Below are 14,673 nucleotides of genomic sequence, written 5' to 3'. Positions count from 1 at the left end.
TATTACTTTTTTTGTTCGGTTTGTACGTCATTAAGTTTTGCACTTGTTGTGTTTTTTTGTTTGTTTTCAATATATCTGGATGTATTTGTTTGGTTTGTATGATATTCATTAAGTAAGACTACGTATTATGTCGAAGGTGGCAGGAAAATATACGGTTTTTCTTCATCCTGCTCCTTCTCGGGCATTGGTGTGTAAATGTGTGTTTAGTTGCTGAGGTTTAATTGTCTATCGATCAAAGATGCACATCAATGAAGGAGATGAATAAACAATTAAATGAAATGAAATTCTGTAAAGGAATGAGTTAAATGTTTAAAATGACTGGTTAGTAGTGCTATTATGAAGTGCAATGTCAGCACTATTTTATTTCCTGCAATTTCAAATGCACTTGTCTTAATAAATAAATACAGCGTTTTAAAAGCATACACAATCTGTGTAAATATATAAGTCTGTGGTTAAAAGGTCTTGAAAGGACTCATCCATCCATCCATCCATTTTCTACCGCTTGTCCCTTTTGGGGTCACGGGGGGTGCTGGAGCCTATCTCAGCTGCATTAGGGCGGAAGGCCGGGTACACCCTGGACAAGTCGCCACCTCATCGCAGGGCCAACACAGATAGACAACATTCACACTCACATTCACACACTAGGGCCAATTTAGTTGAAACTCAAAATGCAGGACTTGGGACTTGACTTGAGACTTTCCAGTCTTGACTTTGGACTTGACTCGGGACTTGCCTGTCTTGACTCGGGGCCTTGAGGGCAAAGACTTGAGACTTACTTATGACTTGCAAAACAATGACTTGGTCCCACCTCTGCTGAATACCACTGATTTTCACGCGTTTTTTTGTCATACGTGTAGCTATGATAAAGGACACATGTTTTATTATTCATAGTTTGCTTAACAGTAATAGAATATTCTTATATGCTATAAGTGACCAGACGTCCGAGATCAAAACTGGGAATAATAATCCCAGAGAAGGGGGAAAAAAACGGTCAGCTATTTTTAAATGGAAGAAACAATATGATTAGGTTATATATACATGCTACATAAACAATGTATGAATACATTAGATATCTATATATCTTATAGACTGTATCTCTGTTGCTGCAGCAGCAGAGAGTTTATTCTGTCTTGACACTTTGTATTGATATTTTGTATTACATTCTTCCCTTAAATGATCATGTTTACAGTGATTGTTTTATATGTATTTTTTATGTATGTCGCTTTGGATAAAAGGATCTGCCAAATACTTCAACATAAACATATATAAACACCTGAAAGTCTTTATATCAGCTAAAACCAACAATCTGTTTCACTGGATTCAGAATAAAACTAAATTCTGTCTTACCCAACAATGTTAGTATTTGAATATTGTTACTTGAAGACTTATTCCTGGTTACAATTATACTGTTAAGAAAGTATTGTCTTATACTTTGCCTAAAATGGGAATGCATCATAATCAAATTCCTAGCGCCAACGCTGATGTATTGGTGCGTGCAAAACAGCAGCAGGCGGCTGTGGCCTGCGGGCCGGTTCTAACACTAATGAATCATCCCGGGGGCCATAGATCATTCATTCGCGGGCCTTGACTTTGACACGTAGGCATTAGGAATATAGTTGCAAGCTATTTATTTTATAAATAAATTTCGATTCCTGAAAGTAAAACCTACATTTTCCCATTGGCTTAATGATTTAAAAGTATTAATTAAATCTTGGAAAATGGTAAAGTGGAAAAGCCCTTAAATTAGTATCTTTATTGGAGGAATTTAAGTTAATTTAGATTAGCCCTATTTAAAAAAAAAAAATTTACATTGTCTTTTACTTTTCTTTCCTTGACATGTTTTGTTTGTTAAAGACAACAATTGAACATTTTGAAATGTGTTGAAAGTGCCTTGATTTGTGTGTACAATGTTGAATATGTTGTTTGTGTACGATTGTTCAATAAAACAACTCAATAGGAACACACCGTGCCCTAGAAATAACAACAAAACTATTTCATTGAATCCAATCTGAACACGTTTAAAATAGACAAAACCTTGCTTAGTTGTAGAAAATGTTTTACTGACAAATGACTGTATCAAATAAAGTGCAAGTACAGTTTTATTTTTTTTTAACAATTTCTTTAAGGCTTTCTCAGAAGATTGTTTTGTAACTCCTACAATTTGAGTGAAAATTGCAAATGTTGTGGACTTCAAACCGTCTGAAGTTGGTAGAGCTTGGCCCCTTTCTTCAACAGGAACCCTTGTTCATTCAGGGAACTGATCAGACCCTCAAAGTCTACCACCTGCATCAAGTAAACACACACACACAGTACTTTTATGTTGAAACACACACACACACACACACACACACACACACACACACACACACACACACACACACACACACACACACACACACACACACACAGTACCTTTATGTTCACGCTCACACAGTCACTCCCTCACACAGTCACACTCTTGCACTCTCATACTCTCTCACACACACACACACACACACACACACACACACACACACACACACACACACACACACACACACACACACACACACACACACACACACACACACACACACACACACACACACACACACACACACAGTACCTTTATGTTCACGCTCACACAGTCACTCCCTCACACAGTCACACTCTTGCACTCTCATACTCTCTCACACACACACACACACACACACACACACACACACACACACACACACACACACACACACACACACACACAGTACCTTTATGTTCACGCTCACACAGTCACTCCCTCACACAGTCACACTCTTGCACTCTCATACTCTCTCACACACACACACACACACACACACACACACACACACACACACACACACACACACACACACACACACACACACACACACAGTACCTTTATGTTCACGCTCACACAGTCACTCCCTCACACACTCACACTCTTGCACTCTCATACTCACACACACACACACACACACACACACACACACACACACACACACACACACACACACACACACACACACACACACACACACACACACACACACACACACACACACACACACACACACACACAGTACCTTTATGTTCACACTCACACAGTCACTCCCTCACACTCTTGCACTCTCATACTCACACACACACACACACACACACACACACACACACACACACACACACACACACACACACACACACACACACACACACACACACACACACACACACACACACACACACACACACACACAGTACCTTTATGTTCACACTCACACAGTCACTCCCTCACACACTCACACTCTTGCACTCTCATACTCTCTCACACACACACACACACACACACACACACACACACACACACACACACACACACACACACACACACACACACACACACACACACACACACACACACACACACACACAGTACCTTTATGTTCACTCACTCACTCACTCACTCACTCACTCACTCACTCACTCACTCACTCACACACTCACACACACACACACACACACACACACACACACACACACACACACACACACACACACACACACACACACACACACACACACACACACACACACACACACACACACAGTACCTTTATGTTCACGCTCACACAGTCACTCCCTCACACAGTCACACTCTTGCACTCTCATACTCTCTCACACACACACACACACACACACACACACACACACACACACACACACACACACACACACACACACACACACACACACACACACACACACACACACACACACACACACACACACACACACACACACACACAGTACCTTTATGTTGAGTCGGAGTGCCAGAGATCGAAGGGTCTGAAGGTCAAACTGCGTCTGATTGGTCTGCTGAGCGTGTGCGTGCAGGGCGTTGACCAGTCGCTTGGCGGCGCTGCGCTGACTCATGCCCGCTCCCAGCTGAGAGCGCTCAAAGTCCAGGTTGCCCAGACCGTCGGAGTACGTGTCCACCAGGCTGCACAGGAGCACACACAGTGAGGGGGCGGGACTCTCCCAAAGACGTGGCTGTGACTACCTGTGTTTCATCATCTCCACCACATCCTCGGCGTCGTCCTTGGTGGCGGTCTCTCTGAGGTCCAGCCTGGCTCTGGCCTGCGACGACACGTGTGTCACGCCGCGTCTACTGTGAGGTGTGCGCCATTACCCACGCTACCTCCGTCAGTCTGATGAGGGACTCCAGCTGGCGAGTGGTGATGGGCGTGGAGTCGGCGGACAGCGACTGCGACCTCAGCGTCAGGTAGAAGTCCTGAAGAGTCTGCGCAGCCTGAGGCGAGAGCGTGGGGTGCACGTAGTGGCGAGCGTAGCAGATGTACTTTGTCAACAAGCACGCCGGGATGGGGTCGGCGGCTTCACCTGCGGGCATCTTCAAAACCACAGTGCGTGTTTTACTGACGGAGGGGTGGGGGTCGGCCATCTTTACCTTCAAACGCTCGGACAGCGGCATGTCGGAGTGTTCCAGCAAGATGGAGGTCTCGGCCACGTCCCTGGCGACCACGGCGCCGCTGGCTTTGCCGGCCCGGTTCGCCATCACGTGCTCCGACAGCAGGCGGTCATGTGACTCGTCCGGGATGTCCAGGAGGAGGAAGACCACGTCAAAGCGCGAGAGCAGTGGCGAGCCCATCCTTAAGAAATAAAGAGCGACAGACTTTAGAGCAAGGGGGGGTCCAAACTTTTTCCACCATGATTCATTAGTATCGCAGTACTATACTAATAACCATACAAACGTGGCTGATACCGATATCAATACGATACCATACTTGTATTATTGAGTACTGTGGAACGTGAGAAAAGGTTTAGATGTAGATATGGAAAACAACTAACTTGTTTCTTTTTAATATCTCTAAGTCAGGGGTGGGCAATTAATTTTTACCGGGGGCCGCATGAGCGACCCGAGCACTGCTGGAGGGCCACATCGACAATATTTCAATTAAATTTTGCTCAATATTATTTTTGATATATACCGTAAGATTAATAATAATAATAATAATAATAATTAATAATAATAATAATACTTTCATTTAACCTAACTTAACTTTATACCAAAAGCACTGCTTTGGAAATCATTTGTACCCCTTTCAGAGATCACATTTAGTTCCCCTTAAACATCCTCATGTTGCACAATGAAATGTAAGCATAGGATGAAGTGTGCATTCCTGTAACTTTCTCTAGTAACAGCATTCCATGATTTAATATAAATAAATTAACATGAATAATAAATGACAGTAAAATAAGCACACGTATGACTGAGGAGTCATAGTGTAACTTTGTGTGGTGTTTGAGTTGTCCGACTTTTTGTGCGGCCATAAACGCACCAGTGGTTTAGTGGTATGCGTGTTGGTGACAGATGACAAGTTGGTTTTGGCCTGGTTTGTACGGCAGAAAATGACACGTTTTTCGAGATAGAAGTGTTTTACTCATGTTTTTGGTGTGGTTATGGCCGAATATAAACAGTTTTGCTCAATAAAGTGAGCGATATAATTCCTGTCCTCGAAGCATCTCGATAGACGTTACAATAATTGAACGGTGTTGACGAACACCGTTAGGGCCGCTTGTTGTCACTGTCACTCAGAGTTGCATTGCAAAATTACACAGAATAAATGTGTTTATTTGGTTTGGAATTCAGATGGGATTTGATTTGGTGCGCGGCATATATTTGCTGCGCGCAGAGGACGCTTGAGCAGTGCGCAATTGCGCAGGCGCGCACCTTAGAGGGAACGTTACTTGGCAGTCCATGTCTTGTTGAAAACACGCCATTCCTCATCAACTTTTCTCTTTTTAGCGTCTCGGGTGTAAACCGTGCATCACTTGCTGCTGTGCACCTTCACTCGCAGGTTACACCCGGACATACGCCCATAAATAACACTTTTCAAAATAAAAGCAGCACAGTTGTATTGCACGCACGACATAGATGTTTTTTCAACTTTATTTTGTCATTTGTGATTGCAGCTGTTCACATTCACTCACAATCACGCACGCGCATACGTCCACACGGAAGTAATACAATTAACGCTTTTCAAAACAAAAGCAGCACCGTTGTATTGCACACTCGACATAGATACTTTTTAAAATTTATTTTGTAATTTATGATTGGCCTCACGCGGGCCGGACAGGGACGCACAAAGGGCCGGATGTGGCCCGCGGGCCGCAGAACGCCCAGGTCTGCTCTAAGTAGACGTGGAGTGGTAATTGCTTTTGACTGACACCTAGTGGCCTCAATAATGTATTACGCTCATGACGCAGTCAGCGGAGTGATGCGGACACATTTGTTAGGGGATACAATGTTGTATATTATTTAATATCTGTTTGTATTAGACCGCAATATTGTCCAATGAAAGACACTTATCGTTATTTTGCTGTGTTGGAACACCCTTAGTTATTAACAGTGTTGCCACAGTTACCTTGAAAAACTAATCTGATTAATGACTACTGATTACTCCTTAGTTACTTTACTGATTAGTTGATTTTAAAAGTACCTAAGTTAGATTACAAGTTACTTTATTAGTTACATTCAGTAATGCAGCATTACCCCCGCCGCTGCAACATAAAAATGACAAGCGGTTTTGCCAATAATTACTTTATTTAACATCAACAACTGCACTTAACATAAATACTTGTTTTACATATTAAAAAAATAAATAATGACAGTCTTTCCTTACTGGACATAAATACTTGTTTTATCTATATATTTGAAAAAAAAAAAAAAAAAGTTTTTCTTTACAGCAGTTGACAAATTGTTTTTTATAAAAAACATTTTTTTTACCTGACTGTTAATACTGCAATGGCAAAACCTACAAATATAAATGTAACTATTAAATTATGTTTCACTTTTCTTATGAACACTGAACCTGTTGTTCACAACTTTAGAGCAGCTAGGCGTGGTTTTACAAAACAGTGTATAACACCACATGTTAGCTTTAATTGTTCTATTGTTATAATCCAGTTATGAGTCAAACAGTGGCGTGGGGCGAGTAAACCAGTGGTTGTACCTCATTAACAAAAGCCTCTCAAACCTCTTGTCAGAAAGTCTATTCCTCATTCAGTGCAGGCTTTCAGGTTGCTCTCCATCTGTGCATGCTCTATCTCCAGCTAAGACGAAAAGGATGTTCTGTGAGGCAAGTTGATCGTAGCGAGGATCTTGTTTATTATGGCACGGAATGAGGGCGAGTCAACTGTGCTTACAGGCCTACTGAAATTAAATTGTTTTATTTAAACGGGGATAGCAGATCCATTCTATGTGTCATACTTGATCATTTCGCGACATTGCCATATTTTTGCTGAAAGGATTTAGTATAGAACAACGACGATAAAGTTTGCAACTTTTGGTCGCTGATAAAAAAAAGCCTTGCCTGTACCGGAAGTAGCGTGACTTAGCAGGTTGAAAGGATCCTCACATTTCCCCATTGTTTACACCAGCAGCGAGAGAGATTCGGACCGAGAAAGCGACGATTACCCCATTAATTTGAGCGAGGATGAAAGATTCGTGGATGAGGAACGTGAGAGTGAAGGACTAGAGTGCAGTGCAGGACGTATCTTTTTTTCGCTCTGACCGTAACTTAGGTACAAGCTGGCTCATTGGATTCCACACTTTCTCCTTTTTCTATTGTGGATCATGGATTTATATTTTAAACCACCTGGGATACTATATCCTCTTGAAAATGAGAGTCGAGAACGCGAAATGGACATTCACAGTGACTTTTATCTCCACGACAATACATCGGCGAAGCACTTTAGCTACGGAGCTAACGTGATAGCATCGTGCTTAACTGCAGATAGAAACAAAATAAATAAGCCCCTGACTGGAAGGATAGACAGAAAATCAACAATACTACTATCAGGAGACACCGAACCAAACACTGGACCTGTAACCACACGGTTAATGCTGTGCTGCCTATCGAAGCCTAGCAACGCTGTTGCTAACGACGCCATTGAAGCCAACTTAGCTACGGGACCTCGTCAGAGCTATGATAAAAACATTAGCGCTCCACCTACGCCAGCCCTCATCTGCTCATCAACACCCGTGCTCACCTGCATTCCAGCGATCGACGGCGCGACGAAGGACTTCACCCGATCATCGATGCGGTCGGCAGCTAGCATCGGATAGCGCGTCTGCTATCCAACTCAAAGTCCTCCTGGTTGTGTTGCTGCAGCCAGCCGCTAATACACCGATCCCACCTACAGCTTTCTTCTTTGCAGTCCTCATTGTTCATTAAACAAATTGCAAAAGATTCACCAACACAGATGTCCAGAATACTGTGGAATTTTGCGATGAAAACAGAGCTTTTTGTATTGTGATACAATGTGTCCCAATACTTCCGTTTCAACCATTGACGTCACGCGCATACGTCATCATACAAAGACGTTTTCAACCGGAAGTTTCGCAGGAAATTTAAAATTGCACTTTATAAGTTAACCCGGCCGTATTGGCATGTGTTGCAATGTTAAGATTTCATCATTGATATATAAACTATTAGACTGTGTGGTCGGTAGTAGTGGCTTTCAGCAGGCCTTTAAGGGCAGCATTTCCTCGACAACATACTGCCCGACCAACTTCTTTAACTCCAAATAATGACTATTTCCAACTTGAAAACGCGCTTCTCTCTCCGCCCTCCATTGTTGTTTACTTCGGTGTCGCAGACGTGTGTCATCCTCATGCTGAAAACGTGACTTGCCGCTTATGTGACGTCACTTTCCAAGACGGCAAGAAGAAATAAAATTTATTTTTACGAGGGAAAATAAAAAAAATAAAAAATTAGTAACGCACAGTGACTTGGATTAAATAAACTTTAATCTGACTACTGGTTTGAAACTAGTAACGCGTTAGATTTGTCGTTAATGAAAAAAGACGTCATATTAGACCTACGCGTTACTAAGTAACACGCTACCGGTGATGTCTTTTTGTTTGCAACAACGGGTCACACTTTGGACTCCCGTGCTCGAGAGGCGACGAGCGAAGGACGGCAGAACCTACTTGAGGTTCTCCGAGACGCTCTTGCCCCGGTTGTAATGTCCTCTGATGGGGTTGGCGGCGGCGACCACGGAGGTCCTGGCCGGCAGCGAGGAGACGATGCCCGCCTTCGCCAGACTCACGGTCTGCTGCTCCATGGCCTCCAGGAGAGCCTGCTGCTGGCTGCCCAGCTTGTCAAACTCGTCGATGCAGCACAAGCCTGACGGAGACAAGAGGGCCGTCTTATCGTCCTTCCAAAACAACGGAGATCGGATCATATTAGACGCCATAAATACTGATTGTGCACCTTGGTCGGCCAGCACCAAGGCTCCGGCCTCAAGAGCGTAATCTCCACTTCCTGGATCTCTGTACAAGCTCACAGTTAGTCCTGTAGAAAAAAACAAGACATGTTTCAAAGTTCAACACCTTCACTGTTTCCCCTTGCATCCTTTTTTTGGTCACTGGCCACTGCAAATACAGTTTGTATATTAGGACCGCCACAAAAATATTTCAAATGAAACAGATTTTTCCTCAAAAGTCAACTGCAAAAATACAGCAAAAAAAAAGAGCATACTATATTTTATGCACTGAAAATCCTTTTTTTCCCCCTCAAAACTTGACAGAGCGCCTTATAACCCGGCGTCAGGCGTCATGGCCCGTTGTGCAAATTAGATATTATCCAGTCCTGACCCTTCACACAATTATGTTCACATGCATTTAAGTTTTGAAAAGTTTACATTTTCAGGTTGAAACATAATTAGCAAAAAAGCAGAAAATAACGTTAACATGCTAATTAAGACTTAGTGGCCACATGCGTGGACAGCACCTTTTAGCTCTTATTTCCAAAATTGTGTACACTACTGAATTGGGGTCTTATGGCCACTTATGTGGACACTTATACTGCCATCCGGTGGTGTCAGAAGAGTATAACACACAATGGAATTTGGGGGAAAAAAAAGTAAAAATAAGAATTAGCATGTCACTACAGATGAAGTACACGTTTGTGTACTTATGGACTAAGTACATCATATCAAAAGATGATTCTTAGTTTTTATTGTAATTAGGGTCCAATAAGCCCAAATAGCAAAGAGGAATAAAAAAAGCATGTAAACAAACAGCTTGGGCCTTAAGAGGTTAAGAGAAGCTAGCACAAACGTGAACATGCACAAGTATCAAAATTCAAGATTTTCAGGTTTAGACGTAAAAAATTTGCTAAAAAAAAAAAGCTAACAAAAAAATGTCGACATGCTAACGTTTACCTGTTAATAAAAGAGACTTCCAAGATGGCGCCAAGTATCGAAAATCATGATTTTTAGGTTAAAACATACAAAATGAGCTAAAAAGATAAAATGTTAACAAGCTAACATTAGCATGCTAATTTAGGAGAAGCTAGCACAAACCTGAACATGCTAACTTTAGCGTGCTAAGCATTAAGTTAGCACGCTAATGTTACCATGTTAGCACGTGTTTGGATAAGAGGAAATACAAAAATGCACTATTTGTAGGTGTACACTTACAAAGTTAGTTAGATGTTGGCATCAATCCAAGATGGCGCTAAGTATCAAAATGTATGATTTTCAGGTTTAAACATACAAAATGAGCTAAAAAGCTAGCAAAAAACTTTTGCATGCAACCGTTTGCATACTAATGTAAGAGACGTTAGCATTATTCCAAGATGGCTCCAAGTATCAAAATTCACGATTTTCAGGTTTAGACATAAAAAATTAGCTAAAAAGCTAACAAAAAAAATGTCAACATGCTAACGTTTGCCTGTTAATAAAAGAGACTTCCCAGATGGTGCCAAGTAACAAAAATCATGATTTTTAGGTTAAAACATACAAAGTTAGCTAAAAAGATAAAATGTTAACATGCTAATGTTAGCAGGCTAATTTAGGAGAAGCTAGCACAAACCTGAACATGTTAAGCATAAAAAGTTGCCATGCTAGCACGTGTTTGGATAAAAGGAAATACCAAAATGCACTATTTGTAGGTGTACACTTACAAACTTAGTTAAAAAGCTAGCATAAAAAATTAGCATGCTAACATAAGAGATGTTGGCATCAACCCAAGATGGCTATAGGTATCAAAATGTATGATTTTCAGGTTTAAACATACAAGATTAGCTAAAAAGCTAGCAAAAAATGTTTGCATGCTAATATAAGAGACGTTAGCATTATTCCAAGATGGCGCCCAGTATAAAAAATCATGATTTTGAGGTTAAACCATTGAAAAGGACTGTTGCCACACTTTGTACCTGCAGAGCTGGCACTGTTCCCACACACATAGATCCCCCTTGGAGCCACGTTGCAGACGGCCTATGAAAGAAAAGTGTTGAGTGACGTCACACAGACGACGGGGGCACAAGGAAGGCACCTGCAGCATCTGGCTCTTGCCCAGCCCGGGGTCTCCCACCATCAGGATGTGAGGGTCTCCTCTGACGGGGACGCTGTTCTTGTCGGTGTGCTTCTGTCTGCCTCCGAACAACACCAGCACCAGCGCCGCTTTCACCAGCTGCGAAACAGGCGTCACGGTGACGGCTCAATCTATACCTGCTAACTCCAGAAGATAGGAGGGTGGCGCTCACCAGGTGGCCGTAGATGGCGGGACACAGAGAGCTGCAGGGCACCAAAGTGTTAATGAGGTCTTTTCTCGCCATCTTGGAGCCAAGTGGACTGGCAAACAAACACTTACTGGACCATCAGTCTGAGCAGGGCCGGCTGCGACTGGATCTCCTGGATGGCGTAGAGATCCTTCAGACTGAACTCTTCACCTCCGGAACGATCCTCAACTGACCCTCCTGACTTGGACTGCTGACCTGAAAACATTGAAACAGTTGCGGCGAAGACACTTTACATCACGGCCACAAACGATATCATTTAAAAACTAGAAAATTCCAGCGGAAATTTTGATGGGACTGCTATCTGTGTCCTGAACCTAAGGCCCGGAGGCAGTCGAAGCCAGCATACTTCTGAGATGACGCCAAGTATCCAAATCCAGGATTCTTAGGTTTAAACTTGCAAAATTAGCTAAAAAGCTAAAAAAAAAAAAGTTAGCATGCTAACGTTTGCACACTAATAAACAGTAAGAGATGTTAGCATACTTCCTAGATGGCTCCAAGTATCAAAAATCATGATTTTTCAAGTTTCAACATAAATAATTAGCTAAAAAGCTAGAAAATAACGTTAACATGCTAACTAAAGAGAAGCTAGTACAAACGTGAACATGTTAACATTCTCATGCTAAGCATACAACGTTAGCATGCTGGCACATGCTCAAATAAGAGGAAATACCAAAATGCAAATATTTGTAGGTGTACACATACAAAGCAGTGAAAAAGCTAGCATAAAATGATAGCATGCTAATTTCAGCTGGCTAATAAAGGAGACGTTAGCATTATTCCAAGAGAGCACCAAGATGATGATTTTTAGGTTAAAACTATTAAAATTAGCTAAAAAGCTAGCAAAAACGTTAAAATGCTAAATTAAGAGAAGCTAGCACAAACGTTGGCATGCTAGCATATGTTCAAATAAGAGGAAATACCAAAATGCAAATAATTGTAGGTGTACACATACAAAGTACCGGTAGTGCAAAAGCTAGCATAAATCGTTAGCATGCTAATGTCAGCTGGCTAAAATAAAAAAAGTTAGCATACGTGCAAGATGGCGCCAAGTGTCAAAATTCACGGTTTTCGGGTTTAAACTTAAATAATTCGCGACAAAACTAGAAAATAACGTTAGCACAGTAATCAACCGTAAGAGACGTTAGCATACTTCCAAGATGGGTCCAAGTATCAAAAATCATGATTTTTAGGTTAAAACATACAAAATTAGCTAAAAAGCTACCAAAAAACGTTAAAATGCTAAATTAAAAGAAGCTAGCACAAACGTTAGCATGCGAGCATATGTTCAAATAAGAAGAAATACCAAAATGCACTATTTATAGGTGTACAAATACAAAGTAGTGAAAAAGCTAGCATAAATCGTTAGCATGCTAATGTCAGCTGGCTAACGTAAGAAAAGTTAGCATACTTCCAAGATGGCGCTAAGTATCAAAATTCACGATTTTCAGGTTTAAACAGAAATAATTAGCGAAAAAGCTAGAAAATAACGTTAAGATGCTAACTTTAGAGAAGCTAGCACAAACGCGAACATGTTAACATTCTCATGCTAAGCATAAAACGTTAGCATGCTGGCACATGCTCTAATAAGAGGAAATACCAAAATACTTGCAAGATGCCGCCAAGTATCAAAATTCAAGATTTTCAGGTTTAAACATAAATAATTAGCGAAGAAACAAGAAAATAACGTTAGCACACTAATATACAGTAAGAGACGTTAGCATACTTCCGAGATGGCTCCAAGTATCAAAAATCATGATTTTTAGGTTAAAACATGTAAAATTTAGCTAAAAAGCTATCAAAAACGTTAAAATGCTAAATTGAGAGAAGCTAGCACAAACGTTAGCATGCGAGCATATGTTCAAATAAGAGGAAATACCAAAATGCAAATATTTGTAGGTGTACACATACAAAGAAGTGAAAAAGCTAGCATAAATCATTAGCATGCTAATGTCAGCTGGCTAATATAAGAAAAGTTAGCATACTTCCAAGATGGCGGCAAGTATCAAAATTCACGGTTTTCAGGTGTAAACATATATAATTAGCGAAGAAACTAGAAAATAACATTAGCACACTAATATACAGTAAGAGATGTTAACATACTTCCGAGATGGCTTCAAGTATCAAAAATCATGATTTTTAGGTTAAAGCATGCATAATTTAGCTAAAAAGCTATCAAAAATGTTAAAATGCTAAATTAAGAGAAGCTAGCACAAACATTAGCATGCTAGCATGTGTTGAAATAAGAGGAAATACCAAAATGCACTATTTGTAGGTGTACACATACAAAGTATTGAAAAAGCTAGCATAAAACGTTAGCATGCTAACGTCAGCTGGCTAATATAAGAAAAGTTAGCATACTTCCAAGATGGCGGCCAAATATCAAAATTCACGATTTTCAGGTTTAAACATAAATGATTAGCTAAAAAGCTAGAAAATAACGTTAGCATGCTAACGTTAGCACACTAATATACGGTACAGTAAGAGACATAAGCATACTTCCAAGATGGCTCCAAGTATCAAAAATCATGATTTTTAGGTTAAAACATGCAAAATTTGCTAAAAAGCTAACGTTAAAATGCTAAATTAAGAGAAGCTAACACAAACGTCATCATGCTAACATATGTTCAAATAAGAGGAAATACCAAACAAAATGCACTATTTGTAGGTGTACAAATACAAAGTAGTGAAAAAGCTAGCATAAAACATTAGCATGCTAACATCAGCTGGCTAACATAAGAAAAGTTAGCATACTTCCAAGATGGCGCCAAGTATCAAAATGTACAGGTTTAAACATAAATAATTAGCTAAAAAGCTAGAAAATAACGTTAGCATGCTAACGTCCGCTGGCTAATATAAGAAAAGTTAGCATACTTCCAAGATGGCGCCAAGTATCAAAATTCACGATTTTTCAGGTTTCAACATAAATAATTGGCTAAAAAGCTAGAAAATAACATTAGCATGCAGGCGCGCACCTTAGAAGGAACGTTGACTCAGCTTCCTGTTATTGTTGTCAGATTAAATACTTTTGTTCGTATTAGTGGGGTTTCATGTAACGTTAAATCATTCCATT

General features: G+C 40.8%; 1 protein-coding gene across 2 annotated transcripts in view; it reads right to left on the bottom strand.

The window, feature by feature from the left end:
* Nucleotides 1–2,039: 2,039 nt before the first annotated feature.
* mcm8 (minichromosome maintenance 8 homologous recombination repair factor) overlaps nucleotides 2,040–14,673 on the bottom strand; it is a 30,270-nt gene continuing 17,636 nt past the window's right edge. For both annotated transcript variants that reach the window (XM_062059312.1, XM_062059311.1), the window contains 11 exons: nucleotides 11,675–11,798; nucleotides 11,568–11,598; nucleotides 11,357–11,494; nucleotides 11,238–11,298; nucleotides 9,291–9,371; nucleotides 9,008–9,203; nucleotides 4,460–4,661; nucleotides 4,193–4,402; nucleotides 4,055–4,131; nucleotides 3,805–3,994; nucleotides 2,040–2,283 (listed from right to left, as the gene is read on the bottom strand). In XM_062059312.1, the coding sequence (XP_061915296.1) occupies nucleotides 2,191–2,283; nucleotides 3,805–3,994; nucleotides 4,055–4,131; nucleotides 4,193–4,402; nucleotides 4,460–4,661; nucleotides 9,008–9,203; nucleotides 9,291–9,371; nucleotides 11,238–11,298; nucleotides 11,357–11,494; nucleotides 11,568–11,598; nucleotides 11,675–11,798 (1,403 nt within the window). In that variant the 3' untranslated portion in view covers nucleotides 2,040–2,190. The remainder of the gene's footprint in view (nucleotides 2,284–3,804; nucleotides 3,995–4,054; nucleotides 4,132–4,192; nucleotides 4,403–4,459; nucleotides 4,662–9,007; nucleotides 9,204–9,290; nucleotides 9,372–11,237; nucleotides 11,299–11,356; nucleotides 11,495–11,567; nucleotides 11,599–11,674; nucleotides 11,799–14,673) is intronic.

The sequence above is a fragment of the Entelurus aequoreus genome, linkage group LG09 (genome assembly GCF_033978785.1).
Source record: "Entelurus aequoreus isolate RoL-2023_Sb linkage group LG09, RoL_Eaeq_v1.1, whole genome shotgun sequence".
Lineage (NCBI taxonomy): Eukaryota > Metazoa > Chordata > Actinopteri > Syngnathiformes > Syngnathidae > Entelurus > Entelurus aequoreus.
Note: the sequence above shows the minus strand (reverse complement) of the source record. Positions and strands in the feature narration are given on the sequence as shown.